Source organism: Haliotis cracherodii, unplaced genomic scaffold, assembly GCF_022045235.1.
Source record: "Haliotis cracherodii isolate W230 unplaced genomic scaffold, xgHalCrac1.p SCAF_1, whole genome shotgun sequence".
NCBI classification, from domain to species: Eukaryota; Metazoa; Mollusca; class Gastropoda; order Lepetellida; family Haliotidae; genus Haliotis; species Haliotis cracherodii.
The window spans coordinates 13,982,601-14,000,431 of record NW_027266264.1 but is presented as its reverse complement, the minus strand read 5'-3'; the positions used below and the strand labels follow the sequence as shown (position 1 = coordinate 14,000,431).

At 38.4% G+C, this 17,831-nt stretch overlaps 1 protein-coding gene across 1 annotated transcript in view; it reads left to right on the top strand.

The window, feature by feature from the left end:
- The first annotated feature begins 833 nt into the window (after positions 1-833).
- The window catches only part of LOC139473304 (cullin-associated NEDD8-dissociated protein 1-like), a 36,068-nt gene continuing 19,070 nt past the window's right edge, over positions 834-17,831 (top strand). The window contains exons 1-15 of the mRNA XM_071255835.1: positions 834-1,003; positions 3,044-3,213; positions 8,035-8,147; positions 8,882-8,982; positions 9,587-9,653; positions 9,841-9,939; positions 10,678-10,804; positions 11,533-11,695; positions 12,151-12,254; positions 13,423-13,577; positions 14,090-14,198; positions 14,366-14,551; positions 15,529-15,640; positions 16,641-16,734; positions 17,522-17,639. Coding sequence (XP_071111936.1) covers positions 962-1,003; positions 3,044-3,213; positions 8,035-8,147; positions 8,882-8,982; positions 9,587-9,653; positions 9,841-9,939; positions 10,678-10,804; positions 11,533-11,695; positions 12,151-12,254; positions 13,423-13,577; positions 14,090-14,198; positions 14,366-14,551; positions 15,529-15,640; positions 16,641-16,734; positions 17,522-17,639 — 1,760 coding nt within the window. The 5' untranslated portion in view covers positions 834-961. The remainder of the gene's footprint in view (positions 1,004-3,043; positions 3,214-8,034; positions 8,148-8,881; positions 8,983-9,586; positions 9,654-9,840; positions 9,940-10,677; positions 10,805-11,532; positions 11,696-12,150; positions 12,255-13,422; positions 13,578-14,089; positions 14,199-14,365; positions 14,552-15,528; positions 15,641-16,640; positions 16,735-17,521; positions 17,640-17,831) is intronic.

The following is a 17,831-nucleotide window of genomic DNA, read 5'->3' as shown; positions in this document are numbered from 1 at the left end:
TTCAAATCAGATCTTAGTGCTCGTAGAAGCACAGTAGTTATCGCTATGTCCTGCGAGCACTAAGATCTGATTTTAATGTGATTGGGGATAAGAAAACCCGTGAGCCGTCGGGGCAGGTACCACACAATCCATCATTTAAACCACTCTAGCAACATTAGTCACCTTGAACTACAAGTCTGCATGGGACACTTAGGACCTATATTTTACCAAGACATTTAGTGTCACGGCCACCGAATAAGCGATGTACAGGTATCAATAACTCCCAAGTCTATAGTAATATTTTGTTAAAGTGTATAACAATATTCGTTAAGTGATAGGACAATAATTTTTCACACTTTGTTTCTTTTAAAACAAAAAATGAAATGTTTGAGTAACGCCTAAAAGTTTATCCGGATCGTAGGTTTTCGGATATATGTTTTCGGACGGTCAGGTTTATCGTGATTACTCGTGCTATAACGTGGGGTGTAGCATCACACATACTTTGTAAATACTCAGATGATGTCTTGTTTTTAAGAGAAAGTTGTCTGTTAAAAGAGAATGAGATGTTTTGTAGTTGTTCATGTGATTAGAGAGAAAACTATAAATGTTCCTTAAGCGTCCGAAAACCCATGAACAATTCAATTCTTCTATCTATTTCACTTCTATTCTGCCAAAAGCCATATTTAGATTGACGTGAAATATTTGAAGTCCTCTTATAGTTTGACTTCTCTGTTCCATATAATGATGGCTAACCAATCCCAACTACTTTGCCAGGCGTACGAGAGTTATCTCATGAATGTTCGTTTCTCGTCGAAGATGGCGCTCTTGTGCGCTGCTTGTACGCATGCGTGAGAACTCCTATACTTCCGTTTGATGGATGGACAGTTTTAGAGGAGATACATGAAATATTTAGTCACAAAAGTGTGATTTAAGCAAACTATTGTGTATGCGTTGTTGACACCTATTGTAAGATTCTTCCAAAATGGCTAGCGTGTCGTATCATATCGCAAATCTTCTTGAGAAGGTGAGAACGCCAAACTTGCCGGTCATCATGGTCGCTGCCATTTTTTTTTCCGAGGGCTGTCTCGCACTTCTTGGACCTTCGTTTATCATGTATACATGCCATGAAATCATATAGAGCATGCTGTGCTAAATAAACATTTTCTGCGGTAAAACCCACATTCTATTGCAATTTCATACATTTTGAATCATATGCAGTGTTCCATCTGAACCGAACATGTGACATGTCAAAGCCAAACAGAAAAATAACTCAAAACTTGAATAGGCCTTGTCGTCCTGACAAACGTCGATGCATTTCCATTACAAATTCTTGAATGAAATTTTGATATTCTATCTGACATACTGTCATGTCATGAAGGAGGTGAATCAGCTGCCTCTGTGCTCCAGTGTTTGTCCAGTGCAGTCGTGTCCTAATCTTCAGCGTGATGGGCCTAGACCTATCTATAGATTTGGGAATGGTCTGGGGCTGTGAATACACAAATGTGTTGTAGCCTAATACTTGACGCTTTGAAAATGTGATTGTGCATGTGGCAATATTAAAGAATGTTTCTTATGCAGTTAAGAACAGTCTTATAACTGTCAAGTTTTCCCTATATAGTTTATCCTTACACCTGAGTGACCTTACAATGTTGTGCAAAATAACCTGAAACATTGACTTGCCTAAGTCTACACGTCTTCCCAAGGCAAGCATGTCCACTAGCCTATATATAGGTCAAGTTTTCACCCTTGCCATTCCAAGACCACTTTTCTGTGAAAATCTGGGTTTAAAACAACATGATCGCTTGTTGAAATTGCTCTGAAATTCTTCCAAAAATTAAGCAAGGACAAATATTTTGGAGTAGTTCTAAGTTTTCAATCTACTCGTCCAAGAACTTCTATGAATACGAGTGCAAACTTCATTGTTTCTTTAAGTACACTTATTGCTGTGACTGATATGCAGTGCTTTTTTTAGACAACTCCTGAACGTTTCATGTTACTGCGATATGCAGTGTTACTTGATACCATGTAGCCTGTATGCTTCTATTATTTAAAGCCAAATGCATCAGTAATAAGTATCTAAGTATCTTTACTGTGGTAATTTGTCATTTTGTTTGTCAGTGATGAAATGTCAAATCTTTTCATTATGTTATATCAATCAGGTGTGAAGTCAGTTATTTGGGTGTCACATTTTCATCACAATGGACACAACTCATGTTCTACCTGATCAAGCCAAGAGAAGTAGGCTTGAAATGGCAAGGGTGGAAACTAGGCTTTGATATACACTTCTGAAGATGATGTACAGATAATGCTTGAGGACATCCTCTTTAAGCCTGAAATTCTACAGACATACCATTACAGTCTACAACTTTATACACCAGTCCAAAGCCCCTGTCTTATTCAGTCCTATAGCAGTATTGTATTTTTATGTTTTATTTGTAAGAGTTTTAATTTACAGTAGACTCTGTGTAATCCGCTACTGCTAGAGACCAGGTGAAAATGTCTGATTAGACAGTTTCATGGCTGAATGCACATTCAATGAATCACTCAGTTCATAATCCAGCCTTTCAATTAAGGATACAATTAAGGATTAACACTTGGGTTGCACTAAGTATGAAAAGTTAATTGGTTCATTGTACATTAATCCTTGTTGAACATTAACTTGGTGTTTATTGAAGGTTATATACTAAATACTTGTACTAATCTTCAGCTAACAATGCATATTACAAAAACAATGCAACCACAATTGAGTATTCTATGAATGTTTCTGTGTTGATATCGGATTACCCAGCGGATGTGCTCATGGAACCACGAAACAGTGTCGGAAATCAGAATAGGCAGATGTCAGATTACACTGTTTTATATATGTTAATATAAGGGTCTGTGCCGGGCCCAACACTTTTTGTCAGATAACAGTCTACTGTAGTTTGTTGAGCTTCTGTTCTCTGGTTGTGATTAAGATCCCACTTACCCATTTGTGACTGATACTTAAATTCAGACAAGCAGAAATTAGCACCTTTCTCGACAATACTTATGGATTATCCAATAATCTCTTCTCACTTTTCAGATGACATCAAGTGACAAAGATTTCCGATTTATGGCAACAAATGACTTGATGGCCGAGCTTCAGAAGGATTCAATCAAGCTTGATGATGATAGTGAGAGGAAGGTGGTCAAGATGCTGCTGAAACTGTTAGAGGATAAGAATGGAGAAGTCCAAAACCTTGCTGTCAAGTGGTATGTCATGTTTTCACCGGAATTTATGGCAACATAACAGTTTACCTTAGAGAGCTTAATAGCTCATGCTGACACCCTTGCTCACTGATCTCAGTGCCTCTTTGATCCTCAGAGTTTGTGTTAGGATTATGGTATTTTACCCCCAACTCTATCCTTGGCTCTTGGATCCCCATTCCTATCTGGCACCCCTTTACGACAATTAGGGTTAAGCATGGTTACGTATCCCTTTCCGATCAAGCATTCCTTCACAATACTAATGGTTGGGCACCCTTTATGATCCTTTGGGTTAGTTGTGAGTTAGAGTATGGGTTAGCTTTCTCTTTTAACAAATTAGTCCAATGTTCAAATTTCGGGGGGAAAGGGGTAAACAATCAGGTAGTGATCACTGGAAAACAGGCACTAATTTTTTGTGGTAGTTCCATGCTGAAGTGTTGGCTAATTGGATTTACTTATTAGCTGAGCTTAATTTGTGTAACGTATACCATGATATGGATTTCCTTATATCAATTTCAAAAGAATTCCCAGTGACCTTTGGCGAAAGTGTAAATGTATCTAATAGTGCCTTTAAAACCAATGAAGAATCTCTTGTTTTTGTTATGGTTTTCAGAAGATTGTTAGGGAAATAGGTGTGTACCTATAAAATAGGTGTCTACCTATTAAAATAGTATTTTACACAGATACGCAGCTTATCTGAAGCTCTGCTTTACACATGACAGTACTGTTCATCTTGTCTCGTGTGTAGAAGTTGGGGGAAGGGAGGTCAAGTTTGGGATCATTTTTAAAGTTTCAAAGATGTAATGGTGAAGGAACCAAGAAAAGTCTGCCACAATATGTGGGATGTGTATGTTATAAACATTCACAGAGCAGTCTTTACATATGCCAATTTAAGTCAATCTTGAATACAGCAGTCATGAAGCCCACTCTGTCCACTATTGGCCCGACAGCCATGCCCTTGAAACCAAGAAGCCTGAGGATTACACCTTGTAGAAGGGCAACCCATTTTCCTGAAGAGCTTGGTGTTATTGCTGCAGATGCTGTGGCCCTGGTTGATGTAATCACCAGCCTAGCCCATCCCAGAAAACTCAATTGGGTTGAGATCCAGTGATTTCTGGAGGCCTGGGCAGTACATTTATGTTCTGATCTCTCAGTAATTTTGTACACTCATGCTGTGTAGACACAAGCATTGTCATGCTGACAAATGGCACCTGGTGCATGCAGATTTTGGGCAATGTGAGAATGTAAGATCTTGTCAAGATAACGCACACCTGTTAAGTTGCCCTGGATATGAACAAGATCTGTTCGAAGCCAATGAGAAATGGCTCCTCCACCAAATCTCTTGTATGCAACATCTGTATATTGAGAATCTGACCCGAGTGTCTTCAGATATTAAATATATAAAGATAAAGAGTTGATAAAAGCTACAAATAGCATATATTTACTTTATCAACAAGTCTTGATACATTTTGAGCTTGGAAGACTCAAGACAATATTTTATTTATCATCCAAAATCATGCCTTCAACTTTATCAGTAATAACTAGTGTCTTGAGTGTAAACATTCCTGCTAGCACTGTGATTTATCTAGATCTGCTCAAATGCTGATATTTAGCCCAAAGTCTGCAGCTAATGTCAGTTAGAATTCCCAAATTGGAATTAATAATTTCCCAATTCATGCTCCATAGTTATAGGTATGGCTTTGCAGAGGTAACTTGTATATCACTGACAATAGGGCCAATAAAGTGGAAGAGCCATTAATGCTCAGTTTTACATTATCGCACTGAATGCAATGATAAGTACCTCTGAATTTAGGAACATTAAAAACTTTTTAAATAATCCCAATTTTGAACAAAATAATGTTTTTGCCCCAATTTGCCCGCCATTGGCACTTAGTTTAGAATCCTAGATAAATCCGTGTAACTTGCTTCAGTGGCAGAGAGATTAGTGAGCGTTATTGACATGCCTTACCACTGATGCTTGTGATTCACCAGCTTCAACACTACAAATAGTTTTATTTCCTGCATTGTCATTGAATCTTGGCATGGCGATTTTCAAAATTTACTGTGAACTGTGAAAACAGTGTCATAAACTTGCCTTAGCAACCAGTGGCAAATTTCATTACTTGCCCTTGAAAAACATCATGAAGAATGCATTTGAATTCACACATGATGTACCTTTTGAAATCTGATTGTTCTGAAGTCCAAATATTGTAGATATATTAGTATATATTAATGTTTTTATTTGAAATATATATGATATATGCACTGTGTTAGTTAAGTAAAAGGTGAAACTATTTAAATATGGAAATCAATTTTAACAATAAACATGCTAAAGGGATCAGCCTTGTTATATTTAGCATCAAATGAATAATTGCAGGTGAACATAGATAATGTTTATCTTTACACATTCAGAATCATTAATTTTATTTTCAATCAATATATCAATATATGGTGATGCTTTTGAGTTGATGTATAACTAAAATTTCCAGTGACGCCCTAAGTGGAAGGGTGAACATGCCCAACGGTCTGACACTTGATGCTTAGTTTCTTGGGCTTTGGTCGTGCTCCTCACTAAATCGCGAGTTATAAAAACTAAAATCGTGGTGGTGTCTTACAAGGCATGCTAGGCTTGAAAATGTGCCTCAGTTCTCCCATGCAGCTAGGTTCACATGTTAATGTCAACAGTCTTTTCAACTTCCGATGACTCATAAACATTTTCTGGCTGCTGCACATGGCAAACACGCCGCCTTCTGTGCGAAATAAATGACCTAATTGTTGCTAATCAAACAAGAGGGTGAATCTGGAGCAATAGTCATTGTATAATGAACTGTCACTTCTAATTAATTGAAAAGTCCATATTGCTAAGATTTCATTTGATACAGTCAGAGACCCAGCCTCTGATATGGTACAGCGAAACTGAAGAAAGTGCTGGAGTGTAAATAATATATTTTTTGCCTACAAACTGTAATACCATTTACAACAGTCGCTATTTCATGTCATCACTCTCAATATATTGAATTACGATCTGAACACACATTGTCAAAATTTGATAACTGCCGATTGTTGTCTCCTGCATGCCAATGAAATGAACAGCTGATGGTGGTAAACATGCCTCCTAAATGATCTATAATTGTCTTCGCGAAAAATTCCCTATCAAGTCGACAATGAACAGAAATACAGAAATATTAGTGTAATTTCTCCTAAAGTAGACGATGAATTTTTGGTTAATACTTCTGCTAATATTTTTAAATACTTTGTACTTGTAAGTTGTATTTGCAGTGGAATAATTAATGTTCGAAAAAAGGATATCTGAGGATATATCTAAATAATCAAGTAATGTTACTTGCAACATTATTTGAGTCCCAAGTACCAAAAATAAAATACAGATTCCCCACTGTGTGAAGATGCAATATCTCTGAAAATTAGCAAAGTCTCATCACACGCCCAAACATCTCATTGCTTTTGGACCAGGGGAGATTTTTTCTCATAGGTAAAAATGTCCAGGATAATCCCTGCACATGGTTTGGTGAAGTCAGTGTGAAAACTTCCAGAACCTAACAGGCAGATGAGTAGTATAGTGCTCAGGTAGCTGATGATGTAATTTGAGTTCAAACTAATCTATTTGCCGGGGTGATAATTGTGTACTGTTATAAGCATGCTTTAGGCATGGATATGGTGCAGTCTTTGCATTCATTGTCCTGACACGCTCCCTGCATTGGCACAGATTAATATGAAATGCATAAAAAATAAGATTGTACACATGACATGGCCCCCACAGCAGATATGCTTAACACATAATTAGAAATGATCAGGAAGTAATTCAGCTGTGTTTCAGGGTTTTATACACATAATGATTTAAAAATACACACAAAAATATCCACTGCAAGTCACAGAGTATGGATGTTTGACTTCTTCCCAGATTGAATGGTTAACTGATTATAAAAGTCCTGTTTTAACCCTTGCCGAGCAAGGCTGGATTTTCTGAGTTACATTTTGACTGGACTAACGAGTCTATTCATAGTCGAATCAAAATCATATTACGAAATTAACATCCCGTTCGTACACAACATGGTGACTACCATGCAGATTTTGGCTAATTTGCAAATCATGTGTACCTTCAACTTGGAGGACATTTTCCAAATTTTGTGCTACAATCCACATGCACTGGCCTGGGTGTCTGTGAAACCTTTATTCAATAAACTTAATCAGATCACCTTGACGGAGCGCCACCATTTTGTTGGAAGCAATTGCAAGTGGGATGAGGTGGAATCTGATTTGTCAGTAGGAGGGACATTACTCATAATAGCCACTGGTGGGCACTACGATCGAGCTACGAAAATCTAGCTAAGTTCGGCAAGGGTGGAACTGGACTGTTACAGTCAATTAACTCTCTTGTCTCTGGAAGATTAGATGTTGGAATAATTTACTCTTATTGAATTGTGTAAATGTATACGTGACATTCGTTGTGTATGTAAGATCTATGTGATATTTCCTTTCTGATAACAAGGGCAATTGATGTACGGACATCACAGGATTGACTAGTCAAGACACAATTATTTATAAGCCGCAAACATGTGTTTTGAATATTGCTTAGTGTGGCGTTGAACAACAGACAACCATCAGATATAGCTGCTTATTATCTGGCTGATGTTGAAATGACATTCACTGCTTTCAAAGATGGATAAAACTGGTTTTCAAGTTGTCACATTTTATTTCCAAAGAGCACGCCCGAACATCTATATGAGTGCCCTATTGCACACTTAAAAAACTACTGTTCTATCAGTATCTTTGACAGTGGGTAGATGACAGTTTCTTGTTCTATTCCAGTCTTGGTCCCCTTGTGAACAAAGTGAAGGAGTTTCAGGTGGAGACCATCGTGGACACACTGTGCAGCAACATGCTGTCTGACAAGGAGCAGCTCAGGGACATCTCAAGCATAGGTATGCAACTGATAAAAGAACAAAGAAGTCGGATTGTTAAGGAGATAAACATCTCTGTTTTCAATGTCCAGTAAACTACGGTCACGACAAACTCAAAGAGACCACTAATTTTAGTTCGTTATGATTGTAGCTCGTTATAGGCATATGTTCAGCAAATGGCAGGGGCAAAAAGACCAGTTCACTATATCTGTTAGTTCGTTATAAGCGTGTTCGTTATAAACATAGTTTACTGTAATACATCAGAAACCTGTGATTGTTGGTTCGAATCCCTGTCTCCCCCCCCCCCCCCCAAATTATGCTTCTAGGTTTGGAATGATGACAATCATGAAAATAGTACTGAACAATAAGGTAGAATAGATGGCAACATAGTAACAGTATAAATTTTTTTACAGTTGCAACCTTGAGGATGCAATATCTAGTAAAATGTAATGTGATCATGCAGATGCCTATTAGAATGTTGGATATTATGATCTACAAACTGAAAAGGTTGGAAGAAGGATGTTGGATGATAAATAGAATCTTACCCTTGTGTCTTTTGATATCAAATACCGGGGTATATCAAGAATCGTTGATAAAAGTAGAAAAAATTGTGTTGAAAAATTTGATATCAAAAGACATTTGGGTGAGATTCTCTATATATCAGCACTTTACCTTTTAGGATTTGTACAGTTGTAAGTTTTTATATCATGTATAGTCATTGACATGACTGAAGTAACAATAACAATTTACCACAGGACTTAAGACTGTGATCAGTGAACTGCCACCATCCTCGACAGCGTTGGCAGCCAGTATTTGCAAGAAAATCACCAGTAGATTAACAAGTGCTATTGCCAAAGTAAGTGATTTTACAAGCTGATTTTTACTTCGTGATATTGTTAATATGACTGAAGTGACATCAAGAAATTAGCATTTGGTCTTGTTTCTATTGACTTTTACATTGTTTGTTGTGATGGATGTATCTTCTCTCATTATCCTTAAAACTGTATTTAGTAAAGTTTTGTCACAATAATAACAGTCTTACAGGCTTCAAAGAGCCCACTAGTCTGAGACTAGAACAATTCCGAAGGACTGGTGACATTTCCTTGTGGACTATCACTTTTACCGCTGAGTAGATGGCAGCTCAGTACCAGATAGTTTTTATGGACTTATAAAATATTAATTAACTTCCTGTCCGCAACTTTAACCACGAGTTCGAAGCCAGAGACAAGTAATATTCAGTTGGTCTAGTAATGTCAGCAATTAAATAGTCCATACGATAAGACTAAAATATAAGGAAAAAATGATGACGAGATGATGTTCTGGCTACCAAACTCAAACATTTTTGGCACAAACTGAATTTATAACCATTAATAATCTTTTGATTTTGTAATCATAAATCAGTATCAGTTGGTTATGGTCAACTGCTTGAGGTGTGAATAAATTATTATGTCTTGTTACAGCAAGAAGATGTTTCTGTACAGCTAGAAGCCCTAGACATACTTGGAGATCTACTTAGTCGATTTGGAGGTTGGTAATTTCATGTTTCTTAAGATAGTCTTTGAAAACACTATTTACCCTGATTTAACTGCAATATTATATTTGACATAAAATATCCTAGTGTCTGCAGTAATGAGTCTATGATGTTGTCAAGTTGTGTTTATCACTTTGCCTTCATTCTTTTCTTCATGTTCCATTATCTACAACTACATTGCAGGGTTGCTGGTGACATTCCACAGCTCCATACTGCAAGCCTTGCTGCCTCAGCTGTCGAGCCCTCGACTGGCAGTCAGGAAGCGAGCCATCATTGCTATAGGTACAACTGGCTTTCTTTCAAGTTAAGATATAATGAAGTTTGCTCTTAAATACATACAAGGCACAGATTATTGGGGCAAGTTGATTGACAATTGAAAATTTGAAACTACTTCAAAAATATTTCTCATCTTAATTGTTGGAATAATTTCAAAATGCAAATTCGACATGCGATGACAAGCAGCAGCCATTTTTTTGGAACCTTGATGTTGATTTTGATTTTGATTTTGTAAATGTTCTCTGATAGGACTATCAATATCAATATCGACTATCAATATTAGCACAGAAAAGCCTTGAAAGGGCAAGGACTTTGATGTGGGCTTACAGACACGCTTGCCTCGGGAAGATGTTGCCGACCATGTTGATGCTGTTTTAATTTTCTGGGCATCACTTTGTACACAGGTTCTGTACTACTTGCCAATGAGTTAAAAATGAGCATAAATATATACCATGATATACAGGGATGAGAATCTTCCGCAGATCCGCTAATTTCCGCAAATTATAGTGACCACGAATTCCATTCTCATCCCCGTTTATATTTATCACATGGTAAACCTAGTTAACAGAAATAGATGACCTTGGCGTTTGTTATGATGTTATGCTTTGGTATGATTGATTTCTTAATTGAAAGTACATGTTACCCATTTTAGAAGTTGGGAGGGTTAAATGACCAACTCCAAGATGGAGCACTGACTGTTCTTTCCTTGTTGGTAGAGTTTACCTGTAGTTTTCTTCTTTACAGGTCATCTGGTAATGAGTTGTAACAACCAGCTGTTCCTGGAGCTCATCGAGTTCCTCCTCACCGAGCTGTCCAAGAACACCTCCACTTCCACCACCAGAACATACATACAGTGTATTGGAGCCATCAGGCAAGTCAAACAAAAATATTAGTGTCCTAGCCTCATATACCAGTAATTTGTATATTTAGGCACTTGTTAGGGGTGGATCAAGTAATGCATGCCAACTCAAATCAGTTATTTAAATCCTTATTCTGTGCGCAACTTAACCCACTATTCCAAAGCCAGATTGTAGTATAATTTTGTGCTGTCCAACTTATGATAGTCCATACATTACCGGTTGCATTAAAATGTCCTGAAAATGAAGCAAAGAGACATGTTTTGAGCTGATATTGTTGTCACTGACTGTTTGACATGATGGACAAACGTTTCTTCATTTACCTGTGATTATTAGACTTTGTATCACCGATATTGTTAGGAGATACTTGTATGGCATGACATTTCTTACTCATTATTGAAGCTTGATGACATTCGATAAAAAATATGATCTCACCCTTGTGTCCTTTGATATCAGCTATATCACCCCTCGTTTATAGTAGCATAGAACTTTAGCAAGCCTCACAGTTTTGCTACTTTAATTGACTTGTGTTGATGTACTTGATATCAAAATGATGTAGTTCTCTGTATCTCAGCCAAGACACTGATATTGCATGATTGAATTTTATGATATTTTGTTTGTTATTTTAATGCAGCTGTTAGCATGGTTAGGTCATGTACCAAATACCAGTAAGACTTTCTTGGGGGAATCCTTCTTTCTGCTCGTGTTTTGTCATCAATATTTTCATCATTTGAACTTCCAGTCGACAAGCTGGCCACAGGTTTGGAGAGCATCTTGAGAAGATTATTCCTCTGATTGTGAGGTTCTGTAAAGAAGATGATGATGAACTGAGAGAATATTGTTTACAGGCATTTGAGTCCTTTGTGAGAAGGTGCCCAAAAGAAGTGTCACCATTTATCACAGAGGTATTTGTTTTCCAAATACATAACCAGTAACATTTGAACTTGAAACTATTTATTTAACCAATTTAGTGTTTGTTTTCATGTATGACTGTTTGTAGTGGACAATTGCCAGTGTTAGAAACATTGTTTTGATGAGTGAGTTGGGTTTAACATCACTCTTAACAGTATTCAGGTTATATCATGGTGTGTCAGCTTCATGTTGGGGGAAGCCAAACAGGATGCAGACCTTTACCATTTTGTTAAACCTGCTAACACAGGTATGGGGCTGAACAAAAATAGCAGCATTATCAGGGTGATGGGGATTTGAACCCACTTCAGTAGGTTTCTGGAATGTGAAGGGAAGCAACTCTGTGCAGTGACTAACAGTGCCTATTCAAGTTATCAGTTTGTGGTGAATATTTGAATCTGAAATTGGTCCAAAGTATAATGACACAATGTTTACATTTATCAATCCCCAGATCATCACAATCTGCCTGCAGTATATCTGCCATGATCCCAACTACAACTATGATGATGATGATGAAGAAGCCATGGACACTGAGGCTGAAGAAGAGGATGAAGAGTAAGTTGAAGTGTTTCTTTGTGTCTCATGAAAATAGTCACACTTAATGTTGGCATGTGGCACTCGGACATCCCAGGGATGTGTGTCTCCTCATTCGCACAGGGAATTCTTTTTGACACTTTGACCTGTCATGTCAAGGTCATCGTCAATGCCATAGTCGGAAGTGTTTGTATTATAAACAGTAGCTCAAGAAGGATTTACTGTAGGTCAAATGAACATGGTAGATGTCATCCTTAAGGTGGTGCCCAGATCAGAAAAGGGTAATGAGTGACCTTAGTGTGAGGTCAAGGTCCCCATGAAGGTCATTTCTAAAGTATGTTTACCATTCTCACTAAATTGTCAACTTGCTGCAGATATTTTTATGGTCTTTTGTATGTAATGTTATTTCATTTGACTATTTGGTTATGTCAAGTGATAAGGAGACAAATAATGTTTGTGGTACGTCACTATAACATACTTTCAATGACAAGCTGTTGTTTCATTGTTATGTTCACTTCCACAAATATGTCTAGCTTATGTGCTAGATAATCCTTACTTGTCACTGATATTGAAGGTCCATGAAATGTAGGGCATTAAACTGGTGAGGGTTTGAGCTACCTTCATTGAATGTCGTTTGTAAAGGTCACTGGAATGATCATTCGTAAGGTCTAATTCTCTGTGTACTGAACCAACCCCCTGTCGTTGTCATGGGTACAATGTGTGAAGCCCATTTCTGGTGTCCCCCGCCGTGATATTGCTGGAATATTGCTAAAAGCGGCGTAAAACCAGCGTAAAACCAAACTCACTCACTCACTCTGTCGTCGTATTAAATCTTTGTAATAGCAAGCAACCATGTTTTCATCTAGAAATAATCGAGCAAAATAGGAAAAAAACATATTGCTTTCATGGGACTCTGTTTTGCAGTTGTCTTGCATTAGTCATGGGTTTTCCCAAACTCGAAGTGATGTCATTAAAGCGGAAATCTTGGAAGTGCTTATAATTTTGTTAGACTTTTTCTTTCCAAATTGGACCAGCTTTTGGCCCCTTTCGCTGGAGGTGCATATAACTCTGTTATTAAGGTAGTTAGAGGGCACACTTTGGGTCTTTGAAGAAAAGAGGGAATGGGGCGGGTTCTGTGTTTGTAGTCTTGCAAACACGTCTCTAGTTTCACTGCTGCATCTTCTTTCAGAGGTTCAGAGGAGGAATACAGTGATGATGATGACATGAGCTGGAAGGTGCGCAGGGCAGCTGCAAAATGTCTTGATGCCATCATGGGCACGCGACATGAGATGTTGATCGACTTCTACAAAACTGTGTCCCCAGCTCTCATACTCAGATTTAAAGGTGCTTTATTGTCACAGCCTTGTTTAGTATGTAACAAAATAGGAGTATTTCAGTGTGTTGACTCCCATTGAGACTTTGGTAGAGAAGAGTCACACAGGACCCCATTCATGTCCAAGAGTCATCTATTGAGGATAGGTTGTGTGACCTGGCTGATAGTGTTTCATTGTACCTAAACGGAGAAAGCAGGTTTCTTGTACTTTGCGGCACTAGTTTCAAACTGCTGACTTCCATTCCAGTCATACAGCCTGTAACTATAGTTTGGAATACAGTGTTAAGCTTTTCGAGGTTGCACGATTAGAAAATATATTTTGCTAACGGTTGTAACAAAACATAATATGCATATTTCCTTTTTTAATTATTTTACTACAACAAACATATATCATTATCTGATAAATTCAATCACAAACTTTGATACTTCTTAGTTTTGTTATTTGTTGATGCAGCATGATCATATGCAAACACCCATGTAGCCGGACTTGACTGTATGTAATGATAATCTGGACCTGTTACAGAGAGAGAAGAGAATGTGAAGGCTGACATCTTCCATGCCTACATTACACTATTACGCCAGACTCGCCCTCAGGCCTCCGCTAACCCAGACTCCATGGAACAGGAAGATGGGTACGAATAACTCAGATTCTTTATATGAAAGTAATGTGTAAAATTTACTTCATTCTACTTGGACCTTACCTTGAAATGACTAAAATGAAAACATAATCCAGTCGTATTGAATTATATATATCCAACTATATATTTGATCATCCTAATAAATAGGTGTTGTTTTCCAGCCCACTGACTATGCTACAGACTCAGGTTCCAGATGTTATCAAAGCTATCCACAAACAGTTAAAAGAGAAGAGTATCAAGACTCGCCAGGGTTGCTTCAGCCTCCTCACAGAGTTGGTGCTGGTTCTCCCTGGGGCTCTCACAGACCACCTCACAGCTTTAATCCCTGGCATTCAGTATTCACTCGGGTAGGTGGAACCTTTCATATAAACCTCTGGTGACACCATGATTTTGTTTTTATGGGGGCCTTCATTTCGTTGAATAACTTCTCAGCAGGGACTCGCTGCAGAATATAGCTCTGCACTGTACTTCTGGACCAGAGTTATTCTGAAGAAAGTACCTATGGACCAGGGTTATTCTAAAGAAAGTACTTCTGGGTCAGGGATATTCTGAAGAAAGTACTTCTGGCCCAGGGATATTCTATGTGTAGGAGAAACCATGTCTCCCTCACATGAGGGTTTACAATCTCTAGAAATCTCGAGGAGACATGGTTTGTCCAACTTATAAACCAACTCATCGCATAGACGTTTTTAATTAAATAACTGTAATAAAAACTCTCAAATGTATAACCTGTATCGGAGATGAAATATCGCCTGCAGTCATGAACTCGGTTCAATGAAACCGGTGACCTCAGCATGTGGGTTTCGCAAAGGTGCGAAATCTGCACATGCAACTCGCAATGGCACGAAATCTGCATGTGCGTCCCGTAGGCTGTTCGTAGTTTTTTGTTCTATTAAGGGTTTATAATGATTGTAAGCCCTCCTGCGAGGTGTTACAATCGTTGTAATACCTCCTACGAGGTGTTACCACAATTTCAAAAACTCCATATCGAGTTACACAAACAGCCAGTAGGTTTATAAGGAAAGTTCTTCTGGCATAGGGATATTCCAAAGAAAGTACTTCTGGCCCAGGGATTTTGCATAAAATGTCCCTTGCCAGAGATATATTTTGCATTTGAGCACAATCTACTTCACAAATTGTGTGTCTTCGTTATGATTCAGTGGATCAAACTTGAAACCTTGGTGTCTGTAGCCTTGTGAGTGAACCACTGGGCTACAGAGGCGTTGATATACCACAATCCTTTTAGGAATCCCTTTTTCAAGTAATTGTACCCCAGCAAAAGTTGTTTCTTTGACATTGAGAATATTTGAACTTCTATTCTTAGTGACAAGAACACAAGTTCCAACATGAAGATTGATACACTGTCTTTCCTGAACACAATCCTGCTTCACCACCCACCGGCAGTGTTCCACCCACACATCCGAGTTGTTGTGCCGGTAAGTATATGCTTGGATAAACCCTGTGGGAGTCTGGGAATAGGCCTCAAGAACACTATGCTGGTCGTAAGAGGCGACTTAATGGATTGGATGGTCAGGCTCTTTGACTCAGTTGGTTAGTGTCAGCAAACAATAATGGTGTGTATTGTTACTCATAATACTGGCCCAGACTCGATTATTTACAGGCAGCTGTCATAGCTAGAAAATTTTGCTAAGTGTATCGTTAAACAACAAAACACTGGGTCCAACCCATCCTCACTTAAATTGCCATGCTTACTGTATATGTGTGTCATTGTTGGTGTTTTGGGCATGGAACAGGCCCCCAATATCTCATGCTTGTTTGAGCCAGTTACAAAAAGAATCAGGGGCGGTTGGTTAGCCTAGTGGTTAAAGTGTTCGCTCGTCACACCGAAAACCTGTGTTCGATTCCCGACATGGGTACAATGTGTGAAGCCCATTTCTGGTGTCCCCCGCCATGATATTGCTGGAATATTGCTAAAAGCGGCGTAAAACCATACTCACTCACCAACTCACTACAATAAGAATCATGACTTACAGTATGTCATGTTACACTGATGTTAGGGAACTATCAACCACTAGTCTGCCTGGCCCAGATTTGATTACCAGCTGATTATATAAAGGACTGGAATATTTCAACCTGCAACATTGACAACTTTCCACTCGTGTTTCCACCCCTTTGAAATATCTTGAGGGTGGTTCCCATGCCAACAATTTTAATCACTGCCAAACATATACCATCACACACAATCTTATTATGTATGCACATTCTTTCAGGGCATTCTTTTTTCTATCTTTTGTTTGTCACAATGAAAGAGACTTATTTTCTTGATTAAATGAGTTAATAAAAATTACCAACCCCTTCCCTGCATAAATAGTTGATGCCAAACACCACTTTGAAAATGAGATTTTAAGGCAAATTTCATTTTCTATTAACACTTTCCTATTGTGACAAAAGTCATGACAACTGTTTTTGTTCCAGCCGATAGTTCATGCTGTCGGAGACCCCTTCTACAAGATCACCTCAGAGGCTCTTCTGGTCACCCAGCAGCTGGTCAAGGTCCTCCGGCCACTAGGTGTGATTCCTATTGTTTACAATGATGTTATGATGCAGTAGCTTCCTAGCAAACATTCATGTTGGTCTAAACTTGCTCATAATCAGTGGGAAAAAAACCATTAACCAGTCCCATGTAAATAGGTATGTACCATATGGGGTTTCTGTATTAGAATTGGTCTTCAGCAACCCATGCTTGCTGTAAAAGGTGACTATGCTTGTCGTACGAGGCACCTAACGGGATCGGGTGTTCAGACTTGCTGACTTGGTAGATGCATGTCATCGATCCCAATTGCATGGATCGATGCTCATGATATTAATCACTGGATTGTCTGGTCCAGATTATTTACATAGCTTGAATATTGCTGAGTGCGGCGTTAAAACAACAAACCATCAACAACCCATCAACAACAATCACTGGATTGTGTGGTCCAGATTTGATTATTAACAGGCAGTCGTCATATAACTGGAATAATCCTGAGTGTTACATCACACAACAAACACGTTAGGTTGCTTTGATCTTTTGACTGAGTTTGACGGCTTTAGGGATCAAAGCTGAATGTAGATATTTGTGAGGTCAGCAGTTTCCAGATTTTGTATAGCCCATGTAGTTTGTGATCCATGTTTCTGATGGACAACTTTTGGAACATTCAAGAAAAGATGGATGTGGGTGCTGCTTCTGTTGTAAAGTGAACACCTGTCCAAAACTTGCAAGTGGATTAAGAGTAAAACATCTTGTCAGTCATGTTTAAAATGTGCCAAGGCCAGCCCTCACCAATGATATGTATCTGAAAATGTCTTTGTTTCAGAAACCCAGGTGTCATTTGACTATAAGCCTTATGTTAAGGACCTCTATGGTTGCACACTGAAGAGGCTCAAGGCTGCCGACATAGACCAGGAAGTGAAGGAGAGAGCCATTTCCTGCATGTGAGTTGATGACATATGGGGCTCTTAAATCTATTAAGAATGGGTTAAAACTATTCCTCTTTTGTCCCCTTGCAATATCCAAGGTAGAATTCCCAGTAACCTGTTCTTTCTGGTGCAGGCGACGAAATGAAAGTTTGTCAGACTCAGTGGCTTGCTTGATTGTGTGAACAATTCTCTGTGATAGAGCTAGAA